The 26,550-nt window shown below is 36.6% G+C and overlaps 1 protein-coding gene and 1 long non-coding RNA gene across 5 annotated transcripts in view; one reads left to right on the forward strand and one right to left on the reverse strand.

The window, feature by feature from the left end:
- LOC122156989 overlaps nucleotides 1–26,550 on the forward strand; it is a 57,330-nt gene that overhangs the window by 6,455 nt on the left and 24,325 nt on the right. Inside the window, exon 2 of the long non-coding RNA XR_006167746.1 lies at nucleotides 12,100–12,216. This is a non-coding gene — a long non-coding RNA (uncharacterized LOC122156989). The remainder of the gene's footprint in view (nucleotides 1–12,099; nucleotides 12,217–26,550) is intronic.
- Nucleotides 6,016–26,550, reverse strand: part of PDE5A (phosphodiesterase 5A) — a 132,609-nt gene continuing 112,074 nt past the window's right edge. For all 4 annotated transcript variants that reach the window (XM_042812314.1, XM_042812312.1, XM_042812311.1 and 1 more), the window contains exons 12-21: nucleotides 25,300–25,446; nucleotides 23,419–23,544; nucleotides 22,280–22,374; nucleotides 18,280–18,367; nucleotides 17,034–17,134; nucleotides 16,870–16,947; nucleotides 15,312–15,375; nucleotides 14,736–14,810; nucleotides 14,140–14,223; nucleotides 6,016–10,992 (exon numbers count right to left, since the gene is read on the reverse strand). In XM_042812314.1, coding sequence (XP_042668248.1) covers nucleotides 10,855–10,992; nucleotides 14,140–14,223; nucleotides 14,736–14,810; nucleotides 15,312–15,375; nucleotides 16,870–16,947; nucleotides 17,034–17,134; nucleotides 18,280–18,367; nucleotides 22,280–22,374; nucleotides 23,419–23,544; nucleotides 25,300–25,446 — 996 coding nt within the window. In that variant the 3' untranslated portion in view covers nucleotides 6,016–10,854. The remainder of the gene's footprint in view (nucleotides 10,993–14,139; nucleotides 14,224–14,735; nucleotides 14,811–15,311; nucleotides 15,376–16,869; nucleotides 16,948–17,033; nucleotides 17,135–18,279; nucleotides 18,368–22,279; nucleotides 22,375–23,418; nucleotides 23,545–25,299; nucleotides 25,447–26,550) is intronic.

Here is a 26,550-nt window from a genome sequence, read left to right on the forward strand (position 1 = left end):
ATGTCTGTTTCTTAGTCAGATTATCTCTTATATTGCATTGCGTTGTCTCTTGACCTTTGTAATTATCGTTATCTATCTGTATCACTTATGTAATATGATGTAAACAAAAGTATCGTGTTAGGTGATCACACTGTTAAAAATATTCTCTTTTTTTTAATAGCCTTTGCAGAAGTGTTCTTTCTGTCAGTGGTGCACTGTAACTTTTAAGCCACTTCTTCACTTGAAAAGTTGACTTGAATCCAGTAGAAACATGGGGCCATGCCATGCAGCAGTTCATATATATGTAAAAGAATATGGATACATAATTCATGCGCATACATAATGTACAGTATTTTTATATGGGAAGGTTGGATATTTATTTATTGTTTACTGATAGATACTTTGAAAATACTTTACTTGAATAGTGGCAACATCTTCCATATTCCCATTGTTTCACGACAGTATGAACTCTTAACAAGTGGAAAATTACACTTTATTTGAGCATTTCAAGAGAGTTTCCTAATTTTCAGGTGAATTTGACTTTCTCTCCAAGAAGCTGCTGATTCATTACATTTAAGGAACTTTAAAACATCTGAAGTAGTCCTTTATGTATTTAAAGAAAATTAGTGTTGCTGATTTCTCCCCTCATGATTGTCATTTCAGGCCATCTTTTTAAGCTCTGAAAACAAAGTCCATGGTTTAAGCATTAATTTCTACATTAAACTTTATTCAGCAACCTTGACAAAGAGGGAGGGGTCTCATGGAGCGAGTCCTAAACTAACAGGAGTTCCTCCCAGATGTGCTTTTCCTGTCAGTTATCACTGTTTGCCTCTTCTCACTTGTGATTCCTCAGGCTCCCTCAGAAGTCAGGCTAAGCAGCCAGCTCCAAACCTTTTCAACGTGGGAACAGCAAGTAGCTGGCTCCTGGATTTCCTATTACAGCCTGTTGCTGCTCCCTCTCTGTCTCAATTTTCCATCCTTAGCAGTTCTTTTCATTGACTATGAATCCTAAGGATGCTCTTCCGATCAGCCTCACAGCTCTGACAAGACAGGATCCTTCTGTTAAGAAGGAATCTCCACAGTGGCTGGTATTTATGAGTTACATGGTGTCTTCACGTTGGTATAAAACTGACAGCATAAGGAGCTGTTCTTCCCTGAGGTTGGATGGAATGTCAGTGGCAAAACAAACAGCTGCATTTTGGATCTCCCATAATTTACAAGTTAATTAGGATTACGAACATACTAAAATATGACTTCAGTTTTCTTATGTGTAAAAAGAATGATGCTATGTACACTTTAATCAGAGTTCCTTTGAAATCTGTAGAAGTTTTCTTCTTCTAATATTATAATTAATTTTGGTGGAGGTATTTTTATATTGAAATATCTCACAACCTTTTTCCTTCTTCTGCCTAGCTTGTCCTTGTGCAGATTTCAAACCTACAATTTTTGCTTAGATGCTGCATTAAAAAATCTGTAAAGTATCGCTGTCTGCATGAAAGCTAAGGGAGTGGATTCTTGCTTTGTGGCTTTCTTCAGCTTGCTAGCTACAAGACACTAGGAAAAAGATAAGCATGACTTCGAAGTTTGATCTTTAAATGCAGTGGATGGAAATAAATGATTAACTTGTATTGCTGTACCAATCTCATCATGCCAGTCTCTGATAATCTCACCAGGCTCAATTATGAAGATAATTATCAATGAGATTCCAAAGATCAGGGTGACAAAAATGCTTTTGCAGTGGGTTGCATTCTTCGATCGCATTTATTGTTTTCTGGCTTGTTGTCAAGTTGCTCAGACAGTAGAATTCAGCTTTACCATGGAGTGCTTCTTGTTTGGGGTCAGGATAAAAATAAGATATTTATATAATATATTTTTATATTACAGTGTTATTAAACATGCTAGGAGAGATATGAATCTGTTCATACCTGTTTAAACTATGCACGTTACTTAGTTTCTGTCAGAAATTAATTTGGCTGTATTTGTACATGTTTTTTATTACATGAATCTTCTAAATTTCTAGGAAGGGATAGCAAGGCTAGCTGGGCATTTAAATCATTCTAGTGCATCTAGGTCCCTTGTCATAAAGCTTGACTAAGCATTTAAACCACAATACTCAATTTTATATGGCTATAGTAAATGGATAATGCTATGTCAGTAAAGCCACCCTTAGGATAATTATGGGCTAGTTATGTAGCCTAGGATAGGATAACTATGGGCTAACACTGTAGCGTAACACTTCAATAAATAATGTCAAAGTATGTACTGAAGTGGATGTTGTATTGCAGCAGGCGTTGATCATAAAATCCAAAAATGCAACCTAGGATTAGTTAGCTAGGTTAGTGCAATTTGTCATAGTAGCAATGAAAATGACATGATTTTGAGCAATTTCCAATCTAAACAACAGTGTTCTTTTACACCAAAGTTCATACAAACCTTTGAGTATTAGTGACTTTTGTCACTTGTCACATACAGATTGATTCAGTAGACACGTAGGGCTTGTCTACTTGCTGAAGTATTTAAATGTGTTTCTTAATATTCTTCTCCTGTATTTTCCCAGTACGTAGTAGCAAGCAAATTTAGGGAAGTAGTTTATTTTTATTTAGAATAAGAAGTTTGATGGAAGAAGGATATGAGTTATGGTGCAGTGAGCTAACATTTAGTTTTGGCAGTCTGCATTTGCCTTTTGGACTTCTGCAAAATTTGAACTGGACTTTTAGTTTATTTTAGCACAGCTGTTAGCTGATTGTGTATCTCTTATGGTGATTATCTGGATTAGTGACTTTAATCTAATCTCAGTCTGTAACATGGAGACTTCTCCTGAGTACATCAGGACAGCAAGGGAGCACTCTGTATAGCCCTGATAATAAAGCACTTACATAGAATTGAATAATAGAACTGCTCAGGTTGGAAATGACAGTAAAGATCATCGAGTCCAGCCGCAGCCTGACCATCCTACCCTAACTCTAACAATCCTCTGCTAAATCATGTCCCTGAGCACCACATCCAAACAGGTTTTAAACACATCCAGGATGGTGACTCAACCACCTGCCTGGGGAGCCTATTCCAGTGCTGAACAACCCTTTCTGTAAAGAAGTTTTTCCTGATACCCAACCTAACCTTACCCTGGTGCAACTTGAGGCCATTTCCCCTCATCCTGTCACCAGTGAGAAGAGACCAACCTCGTTCTTGCTCTTTTCAGATATTGGAAGAGAGCAGTAAGGTCTCCCCTCAGCCTCCTTTTCCCCAGACTAAGCAGCCAGTATATATATCCATTCATATATCCAAAGGGAGAAGATGGCTTCAACATAGAACAGTGTTCTTTCTTTTATTCATGTCTTGTGTAAATGCAGAACTGGGACACAGACCTTAGTCCTATTCATTCTATTTCCAGCTCAGATGTTGACTTTCTGTGTGACCTTGATCAAATTAACCCCTCAACTTATCTATGAAATGACTTTTGCTTATGTTTAAAAAAAAAAGTAATGTCATAAAATAATATGCCAGTGACTTGATCAACTACAAAAAAAAAGTTCAGAAGAAATGTTTGCATGTGATCTTAATCACGTGTAACTTAACCATTTATTTTACTCCTAGTGTATGTTAAAGATCTTCTATAATGTTAAAGAAAAACCTATGTAAAGTGCAGAGCTATTTATCAGTTGTTATAAAGCATTGAGAGTGTAGCAGTAGGCTATGGCTGAATTGATTAGCCTCACATTTCATCATATCAGGAAAGTGGATTTTATCATCTCTTGAAAGTAGAGGTTCAGGAAAGAAAATAATATAGCATTTTGGAGAATAGTTTAATCTCTTAGAGGATGTAAAAATACATGTTGAATAAAATAAAGCATTGGAATACTGTGGAAAACCATGCAGCCAGGCATTACAAAAAATTGGAACTGCACGTACTGAAATTAAAAGTTACTGAAATAAAATTGTAACTCATGACGTTTTTCAGCTGAACTTGAAGTCCTACGTCACAGTTCTGTAAATGCTGAGAAATGCTATTCTCCTCTGAAAGGCTGAAAAACAGAATGGCTGTTAGATGCCTTAAATTCAGATCCTAAAGCTCACTACTGCAAGAAATATTCTGTGAAAATCTCAAAAAGAGATTTCACGGCAACGATCGCTGCATTTTAGCAATAGCTGACATCTTTACTACAATAGGTGGAAGAAGGGGCTATTTTCCATTCATCAAAAAGTCATAGTTACGCAAGAAAGTCTGAGTCTAAAATTGCTTTTCACTTCTTCAACAACATACTCTAGGCTAAAGGGATATTCTTTTCAGGAATGGATAAGAAATGTATTCCAATATATTCCAGTATTACTGTGTTGAAAACAGCCTCGTGTCTCTGAAAGGAATTCAAACATTCAGGAGGCAACTGAACGCTGTGCAGGAACGTGATGATTCTAAGTTGGTGACTGGAGTGGAAAGATTGTAGTCCCAGAGCAAATGATTACCTGGTATATGTAGATAGACATAGATAGTTGTTGAGTTGCACTCACACGTTGAAGTTGGTTTGAGCAAATGGTGCTTGTGTTTTGTGCTGGACTAAATCTGGCCCTTCATAACTTTTGAATGAGACTGCTGTTCGTCAGGGGTGCACATACTTGTTGGTTTTGCCTAGAGCTAAAATAATAAATAAATAAATAAACAACCCCCACCAACCCAGAACTGTTGCTGTGGAGAACCTAATAGCCAAAGATCTGGACGTGCCAAGAAGCCCATTGGCCAAGATCTAAGTTTGCACACAATACAACTTTTGTTGCAAAAAATAAGTTTATCAGTTTTGCTGGAAGTTGGAAGGTTGGCTTTTTCATTCTCTCTTACATACTTCTCAGAAATTGACACCTGGGGGCAAACGATGAGGACAGAGTTGTATATAAGAGTTTTATTTGCCCGTTCTACTTACCAATATATAATCTGGTTTCTGATAGCTCCTAGTAAATGTAGCTGCACTGCTCTCTAGTGGTTAGTAGTAGCAAATGAGTATTTGCTGTTAGAATCAGTCTCACATCAGCAGTGTGTGCTAGAAATATCCTGATATTAATAGTGAAATTCTTGTCTGAATTTCTAGAACCTAGAGAAATTATTGAAAATGCAATATAACAAATATTTGCAGAAGCTGTATTTTTACTTGGGACAATAAGGTAGGTGTCATGGTTCTATGTTTTTTGTTTTTATTTTGGGTTTCAGTATTCCACATCAAAACATCACGTAGTGTACGGGGCATTAAAGTGTCACTGCCCCAATCCCAGCTACCTATCCCTGTACATTACAGCAGTCACGAGATCTGGCCCTTCCGGGTGGGGGGGCACTCTCTTGCTGCCTGGCAGTGGGTGCTGGAGGTGCTTTCCTGGCCGTTCCAAGCTTTTCAGGTTTGAATCGGTCCCGGGAACTCTCTGTCTCATCTTGTCTGATTTATTCATCTCAATTTCAATTAAATTGTATATATTGTGTTATTTTGTATTCCAGTATTATAGTAAAATATGTTTTCCTCCATAGATTGTTGCCACTGCTTTTTTCCTCCCTTCCTTCCTTCCCATTTTTGTGGGACTGGGGTGGGAGGGGGAGGGCAAAGGCCTGTCGCCCCTGTCACAGACATAGATTGATCTGGTCAACTCCGTGACAGTAGGTGTTGAAAATTTAGCTTCAATGATACTAGCTAACAAACAGTAAAATTGAATTGGCATTGTCTTTTTTATTTTAAAATATATGAAATAATACAAAGAGAATAAAGAAGAAATGAAGAACTAAGCAGCAGTTTGACTTCAGAAGATAACCTGACTCTATCCTCCATCAACTGCACAGAAAGTAGGAGAGGAGTAATATTTCTCTAAGTAATGTAATTCATTTTACTGAGTATCCATAGATCAGAAGCAAGTGAGAACCCATAACATTCAGAAGACTTTAAATCTCCTTAAAGGCAGAACATAAAATACAGAGTAACCCAGATAACCTAGTACAAAAATACTGTGTACAGAAACTATGTTGAAATATTTTTAAGATAAAAGAATACGAATGGACAAACTTGGTGGCTAGTGATTTTGATTAGGATTTTTATTAAAGTATAATAGAAATGTATATTAAAACTATTTACAGTGCATTTCACACTACATTCTTCAAGAGACACATGCATGTGTCTGCCACGTGAATACATAGAAGGCTCAAATTCCAACCAGTTACATCTGTGAGGTACCTTGAGCATCAGCAGGAATACAGTAAAGAACAGGTGAGGCAGGTGTTGCTGAGGATGAGTCTATAGCTAGAAAAGGTGAATTTGACCTATTCCTTCACTCCTATACAGCTCAATTGAACTCCCACTGAGGTAAACAGGAATCATGTAATTAACTTTGAATGGGAATCTGAGCATACCTTAGGAACTAGCATGACAAGCTCACGCAGTGAAAGTTAGTGGAAAGTATTATCTAGCATTATCACATAAATATACATTTACACACAGTGGTACTTAGATACGAGTTTCTCTATGGAAACAGACTTCTCTGTGTGGAAAATAAAATTTCCCATGCAATTTTCATATCTTGCAATGACAAAAATAAAAGATCTTGAAGTCGCAATTTGTCATGTTTAGAAAGAGTTAGCAGTTGCCAGGCCAGATTCTCTGATGTTTCTTGTTCCTATGAAAGTCCATATAGTCCAGCCCTCGCTATTTCTTATCCTCAGGGTAAACTTGGGTTTTTATTCAAGCTCCAGTGTTCGAGCTTCTCTCTCAAATTAGTGCAAGTCCATGAAGAGGCAGAGCAGAGGACTAAGAAATAAAGCTGAAACCTTGTAGAATGTAGGCTGCATGTGATTTGGCATGAAGAACAACCTACAGCATTGCAGAGACAAGACTTTTAGCTAAAGCTAATGTAAAAAAAATCACCTAAAAGGTTAGATCTCTAAAACCTTTAAACATTTCTGAATTTATTATGATTGAGGCACTTTTTCCATCAACACTCTATTTTCTCAGGCTTACCTGCAAGGGGCATCAACCAGATCCTTCCGGGAGTATTCCCAAATTTTAATTGAGGGGCTAAGTCTGGCTTTTTGTACTTTTTCTCTCTAATGGATTGCACAATCAGTTACCCAGCAGTTTTGAAAAACACATACAAGAATCAGTTTTGAAGCATCAGTTCACAGCACTACCAGATTAAAATGCATTGTACTGCAGTTTGAAAACTTACCTTTACATACACCCAGCTGGCGGAAGATGATGCCTCTATCAGGCTTCAGCTCTCTCTTGTAAAGAGAGATCAGCTGGTCATTGATGGAATAGATTACTCACTTTTATCACTAGTCTGCTTGTGCTTGCATTCTGTGCACATCTGAGAATGATTTAAACTGCTACTAATTAAAAATCAATACAATTGCCAAAATCAAGATTACTTTTCTCTCCTTTCTTACTGAGATTAAAGAAAACCTACATACCTATATTCTACAGCTAATATTGGGTGTGTGGATAACTTCTTGGAAAAGTACTACCTACAGTGTAAGAGCCTTGTTTTTTATAGAAGAGCTAGGGTTAATGAGTAATTCTGTATACATTAACAAGACAAGTTATTTTTTTCAGAAAGGGGACAAAACCAGAAAGAGAACTGTACTTAAAGCATTAAACTGTGCTGTGAAGTGACTTCAAAAGAAAATGTGTATATCTGAGAACAAGTCTTAGATGTTTCTATTGAGACAAGTACTAAAAACTAATGGGACAACTTTTGTACAACTTAAATACCAAATTTCACAATGGCTTTAACAGACCTAAAACTGAATTGACAAAGTGATGCACTCAGTTTCTGCTTGTATCTTGCATCTTCCTCTAGATTTCCTTAGCTAGACGATTTAAGATAGAGCAGTAAATGGTTGAGACCTGACTAAAATTATTAGATACATGTAACTTAACAGCAGCATGGCTGTAAAGTATGGAATGGCTGAGTATGAAAATGTCGAATTCTGGAAGGCAATGAATTTAAGTAAGAAACAGCCTGTTTTATTTTTTTTCTTTCTCATATTTTCATCTACCTACATTATGAAATAAAAGAAAAATTTTCTTGAAACAATACACACAGAGCTATGAAACAAGACTGGCACCCTTTGCCTTCACACAGATGTCTGATTTTTCATGAAACAACAGCAAAATATGCTTTTAAAATTCTTAAACCAGTAGTTTAATGGCTTTTTTTTTTTTCTTGGTAGAAATATATACAGATACAGACATGTTGTGACATTTAAATAGTTTAATCACTAGGAACTATATTTCTGTAGTTGAATCTTGGTAGTGGAAGAGATTTGGTATGATAAATGTGTACAAATATGTAATTACATGTATGCACATACTGTATAGCTTTGTTCATTTTAAGTGAACCTTTGAAGAATTGCAGATTGTCATGCATGTTTTTTCAAGTCCAAGGTAAGAATCCAGCATTCTTTTCTAATATTTATAAGTTAATGTCAGTAAAGTTTTGTTGAACACACAATATAGCAGAGAAGTATAGTTACAGGAATCTTAATGTAAATGATTGGTCACTACACTGTAGTATCACCACAGTTGTGCTGTCTCCATGAATTGCTAGTCTCAACCATACCAACAAGAATACACCTTTATATACATACATTTTGTTCATATTTATATTAAATATGTACTTTATAGTTGACACATTTTAGTATCTCAGACATTCAAGGAAAAGAATATACTATGCAAATCATGAAGCAAAATTCCTATTTATCAAAAAGTACCTAAAAGCTTTGGTTTTTTTCCTTTTTTGAGCTGGAAGGTTGGGAAAGGCAGGCTGCTGTAGTTTTTGTGCAGAGCCATGATCTGTTGCAAACACATATTGTGCCATGTATGCATATAAATATATATGTGTAGATACAAATTCAAAATAGCTCTAGAAACCTTAATTATTGTTGAATTCCATACTTTTTTTTTGTTGTTTCTGAAAACCTGGGAAAAAAAAAAAAACAAAAAACCTCATAGGAGAAATACTTTTATAGAAAAAATACTTTCACATTCAGCTGCAATAAATTATTACTGGTAGACATAAGAGAAATTTGAGATAGGATGTAATCAGTAACAAATGATAGATGTTGGCAGAAATGCTGCAAACTGTCAGAATTCCTTAGTCTACATTAAAAAAAAAAAAAAAAGTGACCATGAAAAACAGTTCTGTGGAACATTTTGAAACACTTTCTTCATTTTTTGTTAGCTTCTGATGTTGTTATCTAAATGCAGAGACTGACAAAAAGAGCTCCTTTTCAGTGTCCTTCTGACTGGCTACTGCAGGTGGGATTGATAATCTCCTGGGAAGACTAAATGCATTGCAGTTTTCAACTAGAATTTTCTGGATTACTGCAATACAAACTAACTCCTGGATTTGAAAGTATAATCCCAAATGTATTACTTTTATTAATTTTAACTACCGCCTCATTGCTAAAGATTAAAAAAAAAAAAAATCAACATTTTCTGTCTCTGTGTAACTGAAATTACTGCTCACCAGTCTAAGAATGCTGACATTAATTTTTTTATCCTGCTCAATGAAATTGTACTCTCCTTGTACTGCTTTATTTTTTTGACTGTTTTATGTGTATATTTTCGTGAATTGGCTCCCAGTGATGAGTTCAAAATCATTTTTATTAATCATCTTTGTTTGAATGAAATATCAATGCCTTCTTTTCCTAGTGCAAGCTAATTGATTCTTAGTTTGCTGAATGTTGATCCTTATGTACAAACAGTAAATCCCTGTAGCATCCTGGGCTATTTTTGCTTTCGGTATTCTTTTTTCATATTCCTTTAAGACATAATGATAGATAATTTTTAACGCTAACGAGTGCTAAAAATATTTTTAAAAATATGTTAACATAATACTTTCTTCAAAGTGGTCATAGCCATTTCATAACAACACTGGCCTATTGATGGTCATTAATAGCACCGGCCACTGATGGTTACTGGAAGCATGCCATTCCTGCATCGTTCCGATTTGGATTTTCATCCCTTGCTCTTGCAGTCACATTTCTTCTCCTTTCCCGCCTGTGATTCAGTTTATTTGTTAAGACAATGTTAAATTCAACTTCAAAATGAAGTTAAAATGAGCATACAGAAATATCTTGTTTAGTTTCAATTTCTCTGCTTCTTGCGGTCATTCTTCCAAGGCACGCAGCCTGTCAGCTACGTTGTGATGTATTTCATCAGTCTTCAAGCAATTTCCATTATCTGTGGGTAATTATGACACCTGTACCACGAAACTCCTAAGCCCCCCATTGCCTCATAACTCACAGGGTTTTTTTTAAATGTAACACATTGCTAAGACATTCTTATGATATGAAAAAGCTACTGGGTACAAAATTCTGGGGCTTCTCCATTTCAAAGCCCAGTTCTGTTTTCTGGAAGAGGTTGGTATAGTAGATGCTGGATCAGGCTTGCCAGCATTAGTCCCAGTTTTTCTTCTAAACCTCTGGGAAGATAACAGGCAAGACTGTGCATTTCTTTTACAGCCTAACACAGCAAGACTGAAAGAGGCAAAAAGGTGCGAAATGCAGTAGTCTTTAAGATACTGGCCACAACATAATCACTGAACAACTATATATACATCTATGAAGTAATTAGGCTCTCAGGGACACTCGAGTAAACTGCACTCATACCTTCTATGGAGTAGGTTAGTATAAACTAACTGCAGATCTTTTTCCATCTCATTAGATGTAATAGAAGAATTATATGGTCTTGGCATATACACCGTCATGCTATATATTGAAATGTGGAAAAACAATACAGCAGTGGCAAAAACAGAATCCAAATCCATACAGTGTTTAGTAGAATGCAGTACTTCCCTATTACTACGTCTTCTGTGTGAACTTAAGCTTGTGGTTTTTAAATCGGCATCTCAGTTCCGTTTGGCTTGATTGCTTTCTCCATTAATCAGATTCTTCTCTTGTTGTTCAGCTAAGGATTGCCATTTCTGCCTATTTTTTCTACAGCCATCCAGTAAAGGGTAGCAGGCCTCTGATACATGTGTTAGGGCCTGAAATAAATTGTAAAACATGTAAAACAGTTTATATGTAACAACAAAACAAGTGTTCTTAAAAAGTGAATATTAAAGAGATGAAAATTACTGACATATGAGGTCTATCAATACTTGAAAAAAAAAAAAAAAGAATTTGCAACATAGATTTATGCACAAGTGACCTATCCAGGATTCCTAGTGAGGTAGTATGCACAGACTTTGTTTGTAAGCCAGTTCTTTCTATATGTGGCAGCGCTGATCAAAAAGATGACCTTGGAAGGGTAATCAGCACTTATAGTCAATGTGACCCATTTGACAATGTCACAAGTGATTCAGAATTCTTCCAGAAATATTTGAATTCAAGACAACTAGCACCTGATAATTAAATTACATTTGACACTTGATGCCTCTTCAAGGACAGCTGTAACTGAAGTCTGTTTTTTCATGATGTGGCAGCGGTACTACAGCAGACTGAAATAAAACTGAATTGGAAATTAAACAGATCAATAAGCATCTTTGTATTTTTTTTTTCCTGATGAAAGTGATGTATATGTATCCTCACACAATAATGACAGAAACTTGCATTAAGGATTCTGTTGACATTTGGAATGAAGTCACAGTATTTAGAAGTGTGAAGTGGGAGTTTGATAGTTCAGACAGTGCTGGACAGCAAGATCCATGGGCAAGAGTGAGCCTACTGATTCTGGAACTACCATGACCAACTGCAAAGTACACAGAGAAAAGTCGTGGCCTCACTGCTGCTATTATATATATTTCAAAAGTCAGAATTTCACCTGGAACTTATGTCTTATTCAAATAACATGAGGTAGTGATATCTAACTCTTCTGTAACTTAGGAACAATTTTATATAGGTACTTTACTGAATTGTCAGCTTGTATAAATCTTCATAATTCTTTTTTGCTTTCTAGGCAGCATCATTAGTTCTGATAGGCCTAACTGAATTATTCTTGATTTACACCTCTATAGGAAGAGTGGGGCTGTCAAATATTGAGTATTCATGTTTTATTTATGTGAGCACATCTAAGTAGCATTAAAACTGCTAAATGTAACACTTTTTTCAATTAAAAATTGGAAGTAAAATACAATTTTTTTTTTTTCTTTCAGATTTCTGAACTTAAAGGGAGGATATTCAGATCACTCGGTTTAACTCCACTGGCTATCTCTCTAAAACAAGCCACACACCATCAGTTCACTGGGAATAGAACTATTCTGAATACCATGGTAAGTCACATACATGTAGTGCTTCACTGGGCACTCATCTCTGCATTGTCTGTTAAGTTCCTACTGGCTGGATCAATGCTAAGGAATAGTGAAAAAGCTGTAGTTACAACGCTGCTTATTATTTGCTGTTTAGCATTAGAACACTTAAGAGTGAAATGTGTGCTTGTTCTTCTTCAAAGTAACATAGTTTATATGTTTTACCATTGAAGAAAAGGACTCCGTGTAAGGGCCTGGTATCCCCTACCTGTACTAGACTTAGGTACATTGCATTAGGGCACACCATAGCCCCTCCCTTGTAATTATTAGTCACTAGTTTTGTCACTTTCTCATAGGCTCCCCGTTCTTTTCAATCCTCTCTGCCCATGTACATCAGTCTTGCTCACTTTTCTTTCAGGTTAGGACATGTGCTGGCATATTCTGAGTCTATATAAAAGTCCCAGACACTACTAGCTTGCTATGTGCCATTACAGGTCAAGTCAGATTGAGACAGAGTGAAAAATAGGAGTGATACTCTGAGAGATGTAAGAGGCAACATATTCTGAACAGAAAGATGCTGCTTATAGCCCCTCCTACAGGGACAGCATCTTCTTTCTTCCCTGGATAAAGAGAAGGGAGAAGACTCAAAAAAAATGTAGGTGCACTTGGCTGCTAGCCAGGAATTGGTTTGTCTTCACTGCAGCATAACTAAGCTGCAGTTACAAAACAGGAGCTAAATAGCTAGAAATTATTCACACACCTCATTTCTTTATGGGAACTGTAAAATGCTGGGTTCAATTTGGACTACTGTTACAGAAATGTAAGTTTTTGAAAGTTTTCTGGTCTTTTCATAAATGAGAAGGTAAAGCTGTCCCAGCAAATAAAGTACAGTAGTTCAGTCTCTGGAGCTGTGGACATTCAAACCTGTTTAGATTTTCTGTTCAAACAATTTTCTGTTTGTATACTCTATACGTTTTCCACAGCTACTCAGACTTCTTTCAGTGGCCTACCTTTTCAACTTCTCATCAAAGGCTGCCTTATTTTCCTGACAAAGTTTTTACAGTGCAGAGACATGCAAGTTTCAAGGGCAGCTAGTAGTTCCCTTCTTCCACTACCTTTGTTTTCTTCCAACTGGTGGATGTGGATTCTTTTTAGAAGGATGTGAGATGGAAAAGAATAATTGATTTGTTTCTCCCATTGGAATACTAGGCTAAGAGTGAGGCTGTCTGTACTTCTCCTTTTTCTCGCCTTAGTTCCCATAAAATACTTGTACAGTCTCAGTGAACAGGCTTTCACCCTGGTGCTTTACCAGTTTAAAAAAGTCAGGAATTATTATGTTTTGTTTCATACTTTATCTGACCAAGTATTTCTGTATGCATTTTGTGACCAGAAAGAAAAAAGTTTCAATGAATGCTCTCATGCACTGCTTTTAAGTCCCACAAGAGAGAAAAGAAAAGGAGGGGAAGTTTTAAACCCACGTAAATTTCCAATATGTAGCTTTATTACCTTTTGCATTAAGAATTCTGAATGCTATAGAACTTTCTTAAACATCACTCTTCATAATGCAATATGTGGATACCATTCTTTAAGTAGATAGCAAAGCATTATGTGTCTGTGACTTTCCCTAATGATCACAGCATCTCACTGGCAGAATCTAAAACATAACCCAGGGACCTAATACCCAGTGCACAGAACACAGCAATTACCACTGATTTTAAAAAATGGTATAAAAAAATACATTGATCAGCCAAACATACAATTAATGCTAAAATAATCCTTTCTACAACTAAATGACAAAACATATAGAATACATGAAAAAAAAATCTTTTAAAATAGGATACTAAAACCAAATTTTGTTCTAATTTTAAATTAGAAATTTAAAAATACTGAAAACTACACTGAACAGTTCTGGTTTTAGATATTTGCAGTTCTTTTCAGGCACCATACCTCATACAGCTGCAAGCAAACAGCATCAATGAATCCAACCTGCATGCTTGGAATTTTGTTTTTCTTCTCTCTGTTCATTAGATCCTGCAAATAAATAAATAAGCTCAATGTTTAAATGCATTTAAAGTTGAAACAAAAACAAAGGGGTCAGAATTAAAAGACAGCACCTCAGAAAGCACAGCAATCTCAACACAGCAGGGTATTGGTACATGTGTTATAACGCAGGTAATTTGTCTGCATGACTAGCAGACTTTAAAGGTTGTCTTTGGGCTTGATCGAATTAGGGGAATAGACAAGCTTACTTATTTAGCATAGGCTGCAATTATGCACCACTTCAGGAATACATTTCCTAGACAATTTAATAATACTGATTTAGAAGATATAATGCTGTCTTTTCTTCTGGCTCAGAACAGTGACAGTGTTGGTGTCTGGTAACCCCAAAAGAAAACTGACTGCTAGGAAGACAGGGAAGGAGTTGGTTCTAGAATCTGATCACGGAAAGAAAAGCTGGCTTTTGAAAGGAATGTTTTAGATTCCATAAAGCTGTTATGGAAGCCATTTTAAAAGAGATGATTCTGCACGATTCTTCTACTCACTGTTGGTTCTATGTTGAGTTCCTTCCGCTCTTTATCTCCCTGATCAAAGAACTCAGTAGCTACAAGCTCAGCAATCTGTAAGAGATTTCAGACATTGAGAGCTATAAAAATTTGCTTGCTACCTACAATCAAAACCATTTCCTGAAATTCCTGTGCCGCCTTAGGATATACCAGATTGGGATCAACATCCATAAGACTCTCCCATTTAAACTCTAGCTTTTAGATTCATTGACATATACATCTGTTCACAAAAGATACACCTGCATGTGCTGATATGTAGTCTGACAAAGCAAAGTGCCTTACCATTGATAACAGCTAGAACAATCAAAACATAGAGAAAGGTCAGCTGATACTAGACAGTGTGCTGTATCAACTGACCACCTTGTAGTCACACAGAAATGCTGGGGAAAAAAAACAAACACGGAGATTCCTGATTTACTTTCAGATAATTAATAACAGTCTGACATAGCTAAATGCATAGATCTTGCTGCAAAGACCTGAGAAAATCTTCAATCCACACTTAGCATTTTGAAGGACTGAGTTTGTATTTAAGAAATCTTAAAATTAAGGATATACCCGTTGCTGAACTGGCCATGGTTTGGTTATAGCTGATAAATCACAAGCAGTCATCAGCATTGCTCTATAGAAAATAAAAAAAAACAACAAAGAAATCTATGAATTATTGTACTGTGAAATTTCTGTTGCCACCAAGCCAAGTGATTAGTAAATAGAATATCCAATTTCAAGCACAATCAAAGGCAGAAAAACAAGTGAAATTAAACCAAAGTTATAGAGACATCCAAGACTTGATGATGTAGACTTCCACCTCTTTGAAAAGAGCGCACAGAAATGAACAAATTTGGACCAGCTCCTTTGTTGGATTCACATAAAATGAGTCACTTCATTCTGTTTGCTACTGGACAGATAGCACATTTATTTCTGGCAGTCAAAATGGCCAACAGTACCGTGGGGTACATCAGGCACAGCACTGCCAGCTGGGTGAGGGAAGGGATTGTCCCACTCTACTCTGTGCAGCCTCACCAGCAAGCACTGTGTGCAGATTTGAGTGCCACAATGTAAGAAGGACCTGAAACTATTAGAGAACATACAAAGGAGGGCCATGAAGACAGGGAAGGGTCTGGAGGGGAAGGTGTGAACAACAGCTGAGGTCACAGTTTTTGTTCAGTGGAGACTGAGGGGTGGCCTCATGGCAGCCTGCAATTTCTTATGAGGGCAGCAGAGAGGTAGGCAATGATCGCTCCTTGTTGACAGTGACAGGACCAGAGGGAACAGCATGGAGGTCTCTCAGGGGAGGGTCAGGTTGAGTGTTAGTAAAAGATTCTTCACCAGAGGGCAGTGAGCATGGAACAGGCTCCCCAGGGCGGTGGGCATGGCCCCAGTCTCTCAGAGTTCAAGAAGCGTTTGTGCCTCACTCTCAGACATAAGTTATGATTTTTGGGTGGACCTGCATGGACCCAGGAGTTTGACTTGGTGATCCTCGTGGGTCCCTTCCAGCTTGGAATATTCTACAGTTCTATGATTCTGTCATTCCTTTCTGTCATTAACAAGGACTGCCATTTTCATTGACAATACAAAGGTCAGTAACTGAAATTGGAAAAGGTGATTAAATGCAGTATGACTAAATGAGACAGGTTTTTAAAAACACTGAATTTAAAGTAGGGCAACTGTCCTTTCTTAGACAGTCTAGATGAATGTTTTTCTGTAGCTTTTTATAAAGTTTTTTCAGTTCTTAAATATTCTTTGTTTTTTTGTTTTTTGTTTTTTTTCTCCACTGCCAGTAAGAAATCTGCTTCAAAACAAAACGTCTGTCCTGAATCTTTAGTTAGTGGTTTCAGCAATTAAACATTTAAATATAACAGCAAAATAGCATTGTATTTAGGAGTTCTATGGAATAGAAACGCTTTTGTAACTACACATACTATTTAACACAGTTTGTTGTAAAGGCTGCAAATTTAGTAATTCAATCCCTAGAAGTGACTTATATCACCTGCACCAGTTTGTACAGGCCCCAGGCATGCAGACTGGTTGGTTTTAATGCAATTCCTGACAACGTGGCATGGGAAATTGGACATCTAATATTAATCAACTTTTTAATCATTCTGCATTTACTTACAAAAATAGCTCCTTCTGCATAGGATCTTCCCAATTAAACTGCTTTTTCCTTAGAAGTTCAAAAAATTCTCCTCTCCTCCTTTAAAACAAGTGAAAAGATTTTACAATGTGTTTGCAATCCAAACATCAAACTAGGACTACCAGTCAAACTTGTCTCTGACTCACTTTATGTATAGTGCTAGGTCTGTTGCAAGGATGGCTTGTTTTATCATTTTCAGTGTTGCCTTGTATTCTTCAATGGAAAGGCTGCTGAGAATCTGATTTCCCTTTACAAACAGACAAACAAAACAACAGCAACAACAAAAAACGTGTTAGCAGTAAATTAGGCAACACACCAATTTGCTAAAATCTCTTAGATGCTGAATCATTCTGAATTGCATACTGGTATGCACTGTCATCCTTTTGCCATGATTCTTTTTGTGGATTCTCCAGTTTTAAAAATAAAAATTCCAATCTTCTTGAGTAATGGCATAAAGAAAGCTGTGCAGCAATGTCATCATAGTAGACTTTTACAAAATCAAACTACAGGCAGAGCAACAGCAAAATCTTCAGTCCCTTTCACAGATAAAAATTGAATTCGCCATGACCTGTCTTGGAGCATTTGTCCTTTAATTTCTTCTCTCACTCAAGAACAGTAGCAGATACCAGTACTTGCCTGTACACCTCACACTGACTGAAATATTTTTCATTCACAAAGCTACATAAATAACAAGCTATTACATAGAAAGAAAAGATCAGCATCCCACTTTTAAACCAAAGCCCTCTGAAGCTGGTGAGATGGTAACTTGACTCCGTGCTTTTCCATATTTTCCTCTCTGAGCTGAAGAGAATCACTGCAATACAAAGTATGTCAGAAGTACCACACCTGTGATACGAAATGAACACTGGAGGTATACTGCTTTGAAATGTTTGTGCAAGATGAATAACTGGTCTTAGAATTGGTTAATAATAGAAGAAAGTAGTTTAATTTGCATACTTATTTAGCTTAGTTTTGGCTTCGCTTTGGAACATAAACGTTAGCAGTATTGGTTTGGTCTCATCAGGACTGCTTTGTGTGCGTATATGCTGGAATCTTTTTTGAAATGAAAGCAAGGACTTGGATTTGCTTGGTGGCTCATAAGAGGTCATGAAAATGGCAACAAAGCTTTTTTGTTTTCTTTGGTCAAAGAAAGCAGATACTCAGAAGGATGTTAGCAAGGCTTCCCTTATCAGGCAACACTTAGAAAGGTTTAGTGGTGCTCAGAAATGGAACTGTGATTTCAAAACTGCTGCAATTTGTTTTCCTTACCCAAAAAGGAATACAGATCACTTTAGGAATGTATAACAGTGGGAATCTATCCAAAAGCTAAAAATAAAAAGCAAAATAGAGAGAATGGTTCCCTTTCAGCATACACAAGAATGAGGCACTTACTGGACTATTCAGGATCATCAGGCATTGATCAAAATGGTGATGCTCCATGATGGAGTGGCAGTACAGTTGAGCCAGTGGATGTTCACTTCTGGGGACCAAAAAGACCCATCAGATGGAAAAATCAAATTAAACGTAATTCTCATCCAAAAATAATTTCCTTTATAATGTCCTTTTCTTCTTAACAGTTTGCCCCACCCACCAATGCTTGTTCTTAACCAGTTCCTTTCCCTGTTCTGTGCAACTCAGTGAATACATCTGAAAGTCTGCAGGGGGAGTACAGATAAAAGACAGCCCTGTTACTTTGTCAGAGCACTGACCGCTCTAGTTTTCTGCCTTCTATTACCAGCTTCACAGAAAGAGTGAGAATGTAATACAAGGTCTGGTAAAGAGTGAGTTATTCCATGAAAAGGAAAAGCAACAAGAAAGTTTTTGGTTTTTTTTTCACAAACAGAATTTAAGTGACAGTTTTGTTTTGTGTTACATTTTGCGTACTTGCCTCATGTATTTAATCAACTACATTGAGCTTGCAAGTAATAATGAGACCTAATCTAAAGCACAATGATATCACTGCGAAAGTTCCTGTTAACCTCAGTGAACTCTGGTGCAGGTCCCCAAATGTTGATTTCCTGTTGTGCTGGTGACCAAACTACTGCAGTATCATTACCTTCCCTTCACCCAGGATGGAATCCGAAAGGGAAACAAGATGTCAGTTGTACTACAGGCAGTGGGAAATAAGCATAAAATCAAATGTGTAGAGATAAAATTTAAAGCTTACTGTAGAAAAAAAATGCTGTTTGAGTAGTTTTAGACAAAATAGATAAAATTCCTCCTCTGAGGATCTCTAGTTTCCCTCTCATCCTCATTGCGTAATAATGTTCTAAGCTTTTGCTACTGTATCTTTATTTTCAAGCCCATTATTTTCAAACATAAAACGATGTTCCCACGTTGTTTATCTTATCTCTTTAACTAAATCAGGGTACTCTGAATTCTGTTCTGCTACTGATCCTGAATCTATTACTATAGTTATGATTTGACCTACAAACATTCACTCAGTTGAGAAATTCTGACTTTCTGTATGGCTAAGGATCGTGCACATTAATAAGTGGTTACAGCACTGGGTCCCTATGTAAAGTGAATGCACACAGAGACTTAAGTAAAAGCCATAAGAGGAGCCTCCGGGGATTTAAGAAGCACAGAAATGTCGAGAGAAAGATGGAAAGACAAACAAAAACACAGAAAGGGAGATTAGAGGATACAAGCCCTTGAGGTTTATGGGCTGGCTGCCCAGCACCTCCTCTGAGACCACTGTAAGGGGAACGTACAGCAAATATGCTTGCATGCTTCTGTTAGAAAACAAGTTGTAGGACTGTGCCAATGCATGCTGAGTGAAATTCCCATTGAGTTAAATGGGATGCATACAATGCCCCTAAAGTTCATCCTGATCGAAGAGAGAAATACGTGAGAAAATTCTTAGGTTATCTTCCCAAACTAGAGCTTGCTCAGTACTTACAGACCCTGACTGTCTGGGAAGATACAAGTGCTAGAAATAAACTCAGGTTCTTATTTCTGTAGTACATAGTGTTTCTGTTAAACCACCACACTAGGACAAAGGACATCATTGCTTCCAGAACACAGAGGTTTGGTTATGCAGTTTTCATACTCTGTGCCTGTCTATTTTACATGCAGGTTTGGATTAAAAAAAAAAAAAAAAAAAAAAAAAAAGAAGAACAAAACCCTTGCATAAGTATGAAATATTTTTAAACAGTTCATTTCCTGTAATTCCTACTACCAGGACCAATTTAATTTTTGAAACACCATTGCTTAAATAAAAAGGAATCATATGCCAAGTGTCCACTTTCTCCACTTCCAAGAGATCAATTTCTAGAAAAATAACTTTTCATTTAATATACATGAGGAATTTAAAAACAAAATTCACGTGATTGTCTTTATTGAAAAAGAATTATTAAGCTGTGATCATTTCTGCTTACAGCATGTATGAATGTTAAATTTTGCTGCCTATGACATTTTCCCAGGACATTGCTGAGAGGAGATGACGCTTCTCCAGATGTCTTCCAGGAAATTTATTTTTAAATAAATAAAGCAAAAAATAGCTGACCAGTTCTAATTGCTGCAAGGCTACAAGTTACTGTTGGATTCCCCTATTAGGGAACTAGAGAAAGATTAACATTCAATTTTGTGGCTTTTTTTTTCCCTTTGCTTTACACATCAGTCTTAGATTTATTCTGGACATGCATCCTAAAAGGAAAGTATTCTGCTTCAGCTTACTGCCTTTCAGTATTCTCTGCCTGGAACAAACTTTTCCTAACCTAGTATCATTTCAGCACAGTGAGAACAGCTGACCACTTCTTTCAAAGCTTCAAAAGCACTCTATAGCTCTACCAGAAAAAGGTACAAGTAAATGTTCCTCAGTATCTTTTCCCCTTCTCTGGTCAGATCAGGATACGTTGCCATATCACAGTAATAACATTACACCATGTTTTAAGTCAAGCTATTTATTTAATCAAATAATGTTTACTGCTTGAACTTAATATTAAATTCACTGAAAAACACATTTTGTGCAGATCTGAAACTATTAATACATTTAAAAATATATATTGTTAGTTAAAAAATGAAAATATAGAGAAACTTTCAGAAGAGTTCAGATGATTCATTTTGATAACTTCTGAGTGAAATATCTTTTTGGTAAAAATATTTTGTTTCAAGGTATTAAAATACATTTAGACTTTTCTTTATGAAGCTTTTCCTGTAATTTTCGAATTGATCAAAATCAGAGTACAGGTAATCCAAAATAATGCTAAACAGTCATGAATTTGTAATCTGATTTTAAATGTATGTCTTATCCAAATCTACTTGAGAGTTCTGGAAAACCATGACTAAGTCACGTATGAAACAATCAGAGTTCACAATGATGTGGAATCATCAAGATGGTTGAAGATCTCAGCTCTGTGCTGGCCAGACTAGATGGAGAACAGCTGGATGAGCAGTGAGCAATTTGCAAAACTGCACGTTTTTGGCATGTTGTCACTTAGAAGCTGAGATCTTTTGCTGTCTCTATGTGGGAAATGGGGGATAGGACATCTGCAAAAAGAGCAGGAAGACGCTGCCCCTGCACAGTCTACAAAGAGTTCATTTCATCTGCCATTGTAGTTAGTTGGTTTTGTGAGGTTATGTGCAAGGTATTGCGTCAAGACAGTCCCAGATATGTGAACAGACTGGGAGAAGAACTCACTGAGAGCAGCCCAGTGCAGAAGGAGTTGAAATTCCAGTGGATGAAAAGCTGGACATGAGCCAGCAGTGCGTGCTTGCAGCCCGGAAGGCCAACGGCATCCCAGGCGGTGTTAAAAGACATGGAGCTGTTGGAGTGGGTCCAGAGGAGGGCCATGAAAATGATGAGAAGGCTTCAGCATCTCTCTTACAAAGAAAGGGAGCCAGACTTGTTCAGCTTGCAGAAAAGAAGGCTCCAGGGAGACCTCATTGTGCCCTTGAGGATAAGCAGGAGGAAGACTGACTTTTTACATGGGCAGAGAGAGATAGGACAAGGAGGAGGGTGGCTTTAAACTAAAAGAGGGGAGATACAGGTTAGATACTAGGAAGAAATTATATATGAAGAGGGTGGTGAGGCCCAAGGGTGGTGAGGGTGCTCAAAAAAACTGTGTATGCCCCATCCCTGGAGATGTTTAAGGCCAAGTTGGATGGGGCCCTGAGTTGCCTGATCTGATGTTTGACAGCCTTGCCCATGACAGGGGGTTGGAACTAAGTGGACTTTGAGCTTCCAACCCAAGGCAATCTATGATTCTTATGAATCATGTCTTTGCTTTGGCCTCCTTAAATATCTCTGGCTTTTCCTGTGCTTAATGCTTAGCGAAGACCTTTTCTTTGCACAACATCACACTGTCAAATCAATTAAGTTGTACGTAATTTGGTTCTGTGTACTTGTGTATTCATTTTTAATTTAAGTTCTCTCTGTATACTTCCTTACCTTTGTATGTAAGAATTGTTCACTCCCCTGTGATCCAAATCATGGCTTAGAGTTGCTATCAGCAAAGCCAGTGTTTCCAAGTCAGTCAGTTTGCTCTATATGTAAAGAGTAATACAAGAAGTGAGTTAGCTTTGCGATTTCTTTGCACAATGTGTTTTATATCTGCTATCTTGTTTTTACCTATGTAGGTGATACAGCTTTATCTGTATCCAGAGAGGCCACAGACATTAAAGTGTATAGTGAATAAGGGGTTATCTCTGAAGTTGTGGTCTTGGACAGTAATCATTCTCCATAGGTGTCAGTGCAGTATTCAGAAAGAAATAGCATCCTCTATATTACTGATGAGGAAACTGGTGCAGCAGAAGACACAGTGACTTGTATGATATCATCTGATAGTGAAAAGGCAGCATCAGGACCCATAATGTCTAGTTCAACTTCTATATAAACTCAAGGGAGTTAGGCTACATTCCCTAAATCGGTATAAAAGTACATATGTCCTTGGAATAATCAGAATGAAAAAATGACATGATCTTCACCAATCCACTGTACAAATACGTTAACAGAAGTCCAAAACCCATGGAAAACAAAATTAAGCAGTATCTGATTCATTATTATGAACTTATTCTAGAGCTCTGGCAAAAATTAGTGGACAGGTTACTGTTTCTCTCTCATAGCTATTCCTCACCTTTAATATTATTTAACACAAATTGATAAAATATTTCTTTAAACCTGACCAGTGATAAAGAGGGGCTGGACAAAGCTACAGCATTCTTGCAGCATATTTTTAATGGGATAGGCATAGCAAGCACAAAATCAGGACAGGAATTTGAAAAACAGCACTGTACAGATGCTGAGGGGCTGAATTCTGTGTATGGCTGAATCCAGATTTTCTTCAAGCAGATAAAGCATCGGTGGATTCCATCTGTTTTCTAGATAATGTGGCTGAAACTGAACACTTACAACATGACAACAATTTAACAAACCAAGCATTTGAAGCCAGAAGTCTTCAGCAGAAAACTTTTGGTTTCATTTGTGATGCTGTTATGTTGAACGTCTTATTGACATGACAATCAGAACTATGTACCATTACAAAATTTATTCAGCCAGGTAGTTCTTAATGTAGTAACAGTAAAATGTACCTGAATTTTACCAGATTTTAAAGCAGCAAACATGCACTGTGCTGTATTAAAGGCATGTCTCCAATTGTGATAAGCAACATTTTTCCGATAATTTTTCTTCACGCTTAAAATCCATCTGCAGAGAACCTTTAAGAAACAGCATCATACAGTTAACTGTAAATATATTAAAAGTTTCTTTTTAGGAAGACGAATCCTTCTCAATTGAAAACTGTCATACAGAGCATTTTTCCTCTTACCTCAATTCAGTTCTAAAATAATATACTTGTATCTGTGAATATAGATAAGAAAATGCTTACAATCACTAGCTTCTTGAGAATGTAATATTTGTGGTTTTATTTTATTTTTTATTTTATTCATATATATAATAATAATAATAAATAGATGATAAAATGAAGAATAATAAATAAATAATAGAATCACAGAATCACCAAGGTTAGAAAAGACCTACAATATCATCCAGTCCAACTGTCTATCTATCACCAATAGTTCTCACTCAATCATGTCCGCCAACACAACATCTAAATATTCCTTGAATACCTTCAGAGATGGTGACTCCAACACCTCCTTGGGCAGCCCATTCCAGTGCCTGACCACTCTTTTGCAATAGTGGTATTTCCAAACATCCAGCCTGTGTTAGTATCTGCTGTGTTAGTTAGAAGCTGCTGTTAACTCAGAAACTGAATTATATTGAGCTAACTGTTAGGAAAAAAATGCTTGCTTGTAACAACATATTTCATGGAGACCATTCATTTTTTAATTACAGAGCTTTCTTGAGAAAGGTTTTGATAACAAACATGTTTTTTCACTTATATCAGCTCGTCAAAAGACAAGAAGAATTGGACTAAGGAAAGCAAGCATGATAGAAAGTGATTACTATATTGCTGGGTTGCTTTTTTTTAGGAAGGAAGAAAGTATGTTCTGAATGTTTTACACAAATGTAATAAAAGTTGTGGGTTATACTTTTAAGAGAGCAAAAGGCTTGAATATGGTAATCACATGTGCACTAAAACAGATCACTTAGTTTAAATGCATACTGCATACTGCCATCTGTTAAATGCAGGCTGAGGACTTCAACCTTAGTTTGTTCAAGATGATTTTTAGAGCTCCTACTGAAAGGTGACAGTAATGAATTATTTCATTATCATTCATCCATATAAACAATTCTGCACAAGAACAGCAGTATTTTCTGTTTTTCCACTCTTAAATAAGGAGTATTTTGCTACTGCTAGTTTTCTTTAGTTCTAGAATGGAAAGACAGTGCTGTAGCTTCAAAGCTGTTAATGCTCTCTTATTTCTATTGAGATGTGTACTTGTATCTATTGCCATGGTGCTATTTTGTTCTTGCAAATCTATGAGCTATGATATAATTACTCCATGGGCCTTAAATGCCACTCCTGTGCAACTAAAAAACAATGTTTGCTTTTTTTGCTACTGTGGAACATAACTGACTTCTCACAGTTTCTGATAATATTAGCCTGGATATGTTTGTGTGTGTGTGTGTGTGTGTGTGTGTGTGTGTGTGTTAGCACTGCCTATTCTCTTGTTTACTATCTCTAATTTATGCATCTGAGTACTTACATATTTAGTCTTGCTGTTTTTGAAATACTGCTATACTTTTCAAAACTCACTAGAATTTTAAGCACACTTCCAGTTCTCCAGGTTTTCTAAATGCATTTTCTAGTCCATCAACCAAGTTGTTAATTATCCAGTTGAACCAAACTAGAAAGAAACCCCAATACTTTAAATACCTTCATAATTTGCTATCTGCTTTTACATACAGATTTTCAAATGCATTTGCTGTAGGTTCCTTTCACTATTCTTCTGATTTTCCAGTTATTAATTTGTCTCTTTATGTGAAGCAGCATCTGACAGCATTCATACCTCATGTTTCATTTGGAAATTCTGCACCAAGTTGAGGTCTGTGAACATTCGAATTGTACACAGTGTTGTTTCAAAATCTGATAGCTCAAAATCACTGAATTTGAAGTCAGTCAGGTTGAGAGATTGTGCAGATGGTACTACAGCAGCCTAGAGAAGAATAAGAGAACAAAATTGAACTAGAAAAGATAAAGCATAACATAAATGCTTTTTCAGCAGACAAGTAGTGAGATCCTACATTTTACTTTCACATTATTTTTAAATCTGATTATTACTTCCTATTTATCTTTCCTTAGCTCTTCCACTTTAACACTGCCTCATTCGTTTCTTTGATTTAATGAACACTTTTCCACCAATCAAAAGAATAAGGAAAGTATTGCATGATCAGAAAATCTTACCTAAGTCACCCAAGAGAAACTATAACAAAAAGCATGTATGACATTGAGAGATTGTGAAAATGAGGCAGTGGTGGAATCCACATTCAACCACTGTGGAAGTTAGAACATGTCCACAAGCAGAACTTTCTTAGGGCTAAAAGTCTGAAAAATTAGGGTTCACCTCTTTTCGGATCATCTCTAAAAATCTTTGAATAATGCTTTTAATGTATCTTGAGTACAATCATAGAACTTTGATTTGAAATTTGAAATTATGAAGTAGATGCAAAAAACTCAGTACATTTTAAAATCTGTAACTTTTATTATATCTTTCATCGTATCTCTGTATATTACAGCTGGTTTTTTCCAGTTATAAAATTTAGAGTATAAGAATTGAATGCCCATCAAAGTATGGATGTTAAAGTTGTCAACAAAATAAGTGATAAGTCTTACGCTACACTATACATTAAAAATCACTTTCCCAGTATGAGGCTCCCATTTTTCTGGGCAATTGCAGAACAAGCTCAAAGTTAATATCCTGTTCTCCATAACTTGTTATGGAAGAAAAGGTAGCTTTTGGGAAGGTCTTTTCCACGTGCGTGCTTGTACTCTAAATTCCTTGTACTGTTCAGACAATACAAAATGGCTGATTCTATTCCTTTTCCAGGTTCCTGAGAAGGAAAGTTGGCTAGTACAGGGTCTGTTATTGATATCTTTTGTGACTTTGGGAAGATTTCAGGAGTGTTTTTTGTTTGAATCACTTTAATCTTCTGCAGATAACTATATATATCATCATGCATAAGCATGCTTAGGAGAGCTTTTCTATCTAGAATATAATTAGGAGAGTTTCTCATTGGTAAGCAGGAAGAATTACAACAGT

Source organism: Centrocercus urophasianus, unplaced genomic scaffold (genome assembly GCF_019232065.1).
Source record: "Centrocercus urophasianus isolate 14NV4802_14NV808 unplaced genomic scaffold, USGS_Curo_1.0 seq_13, whole genome shotgun sequence".
Taxonomy (NCBI): Eukaryota; Metazoa; Chordata; class Aves; order Galliformes; family Phasianidae; genus Centrocercus; species Centrocercus urophasianus.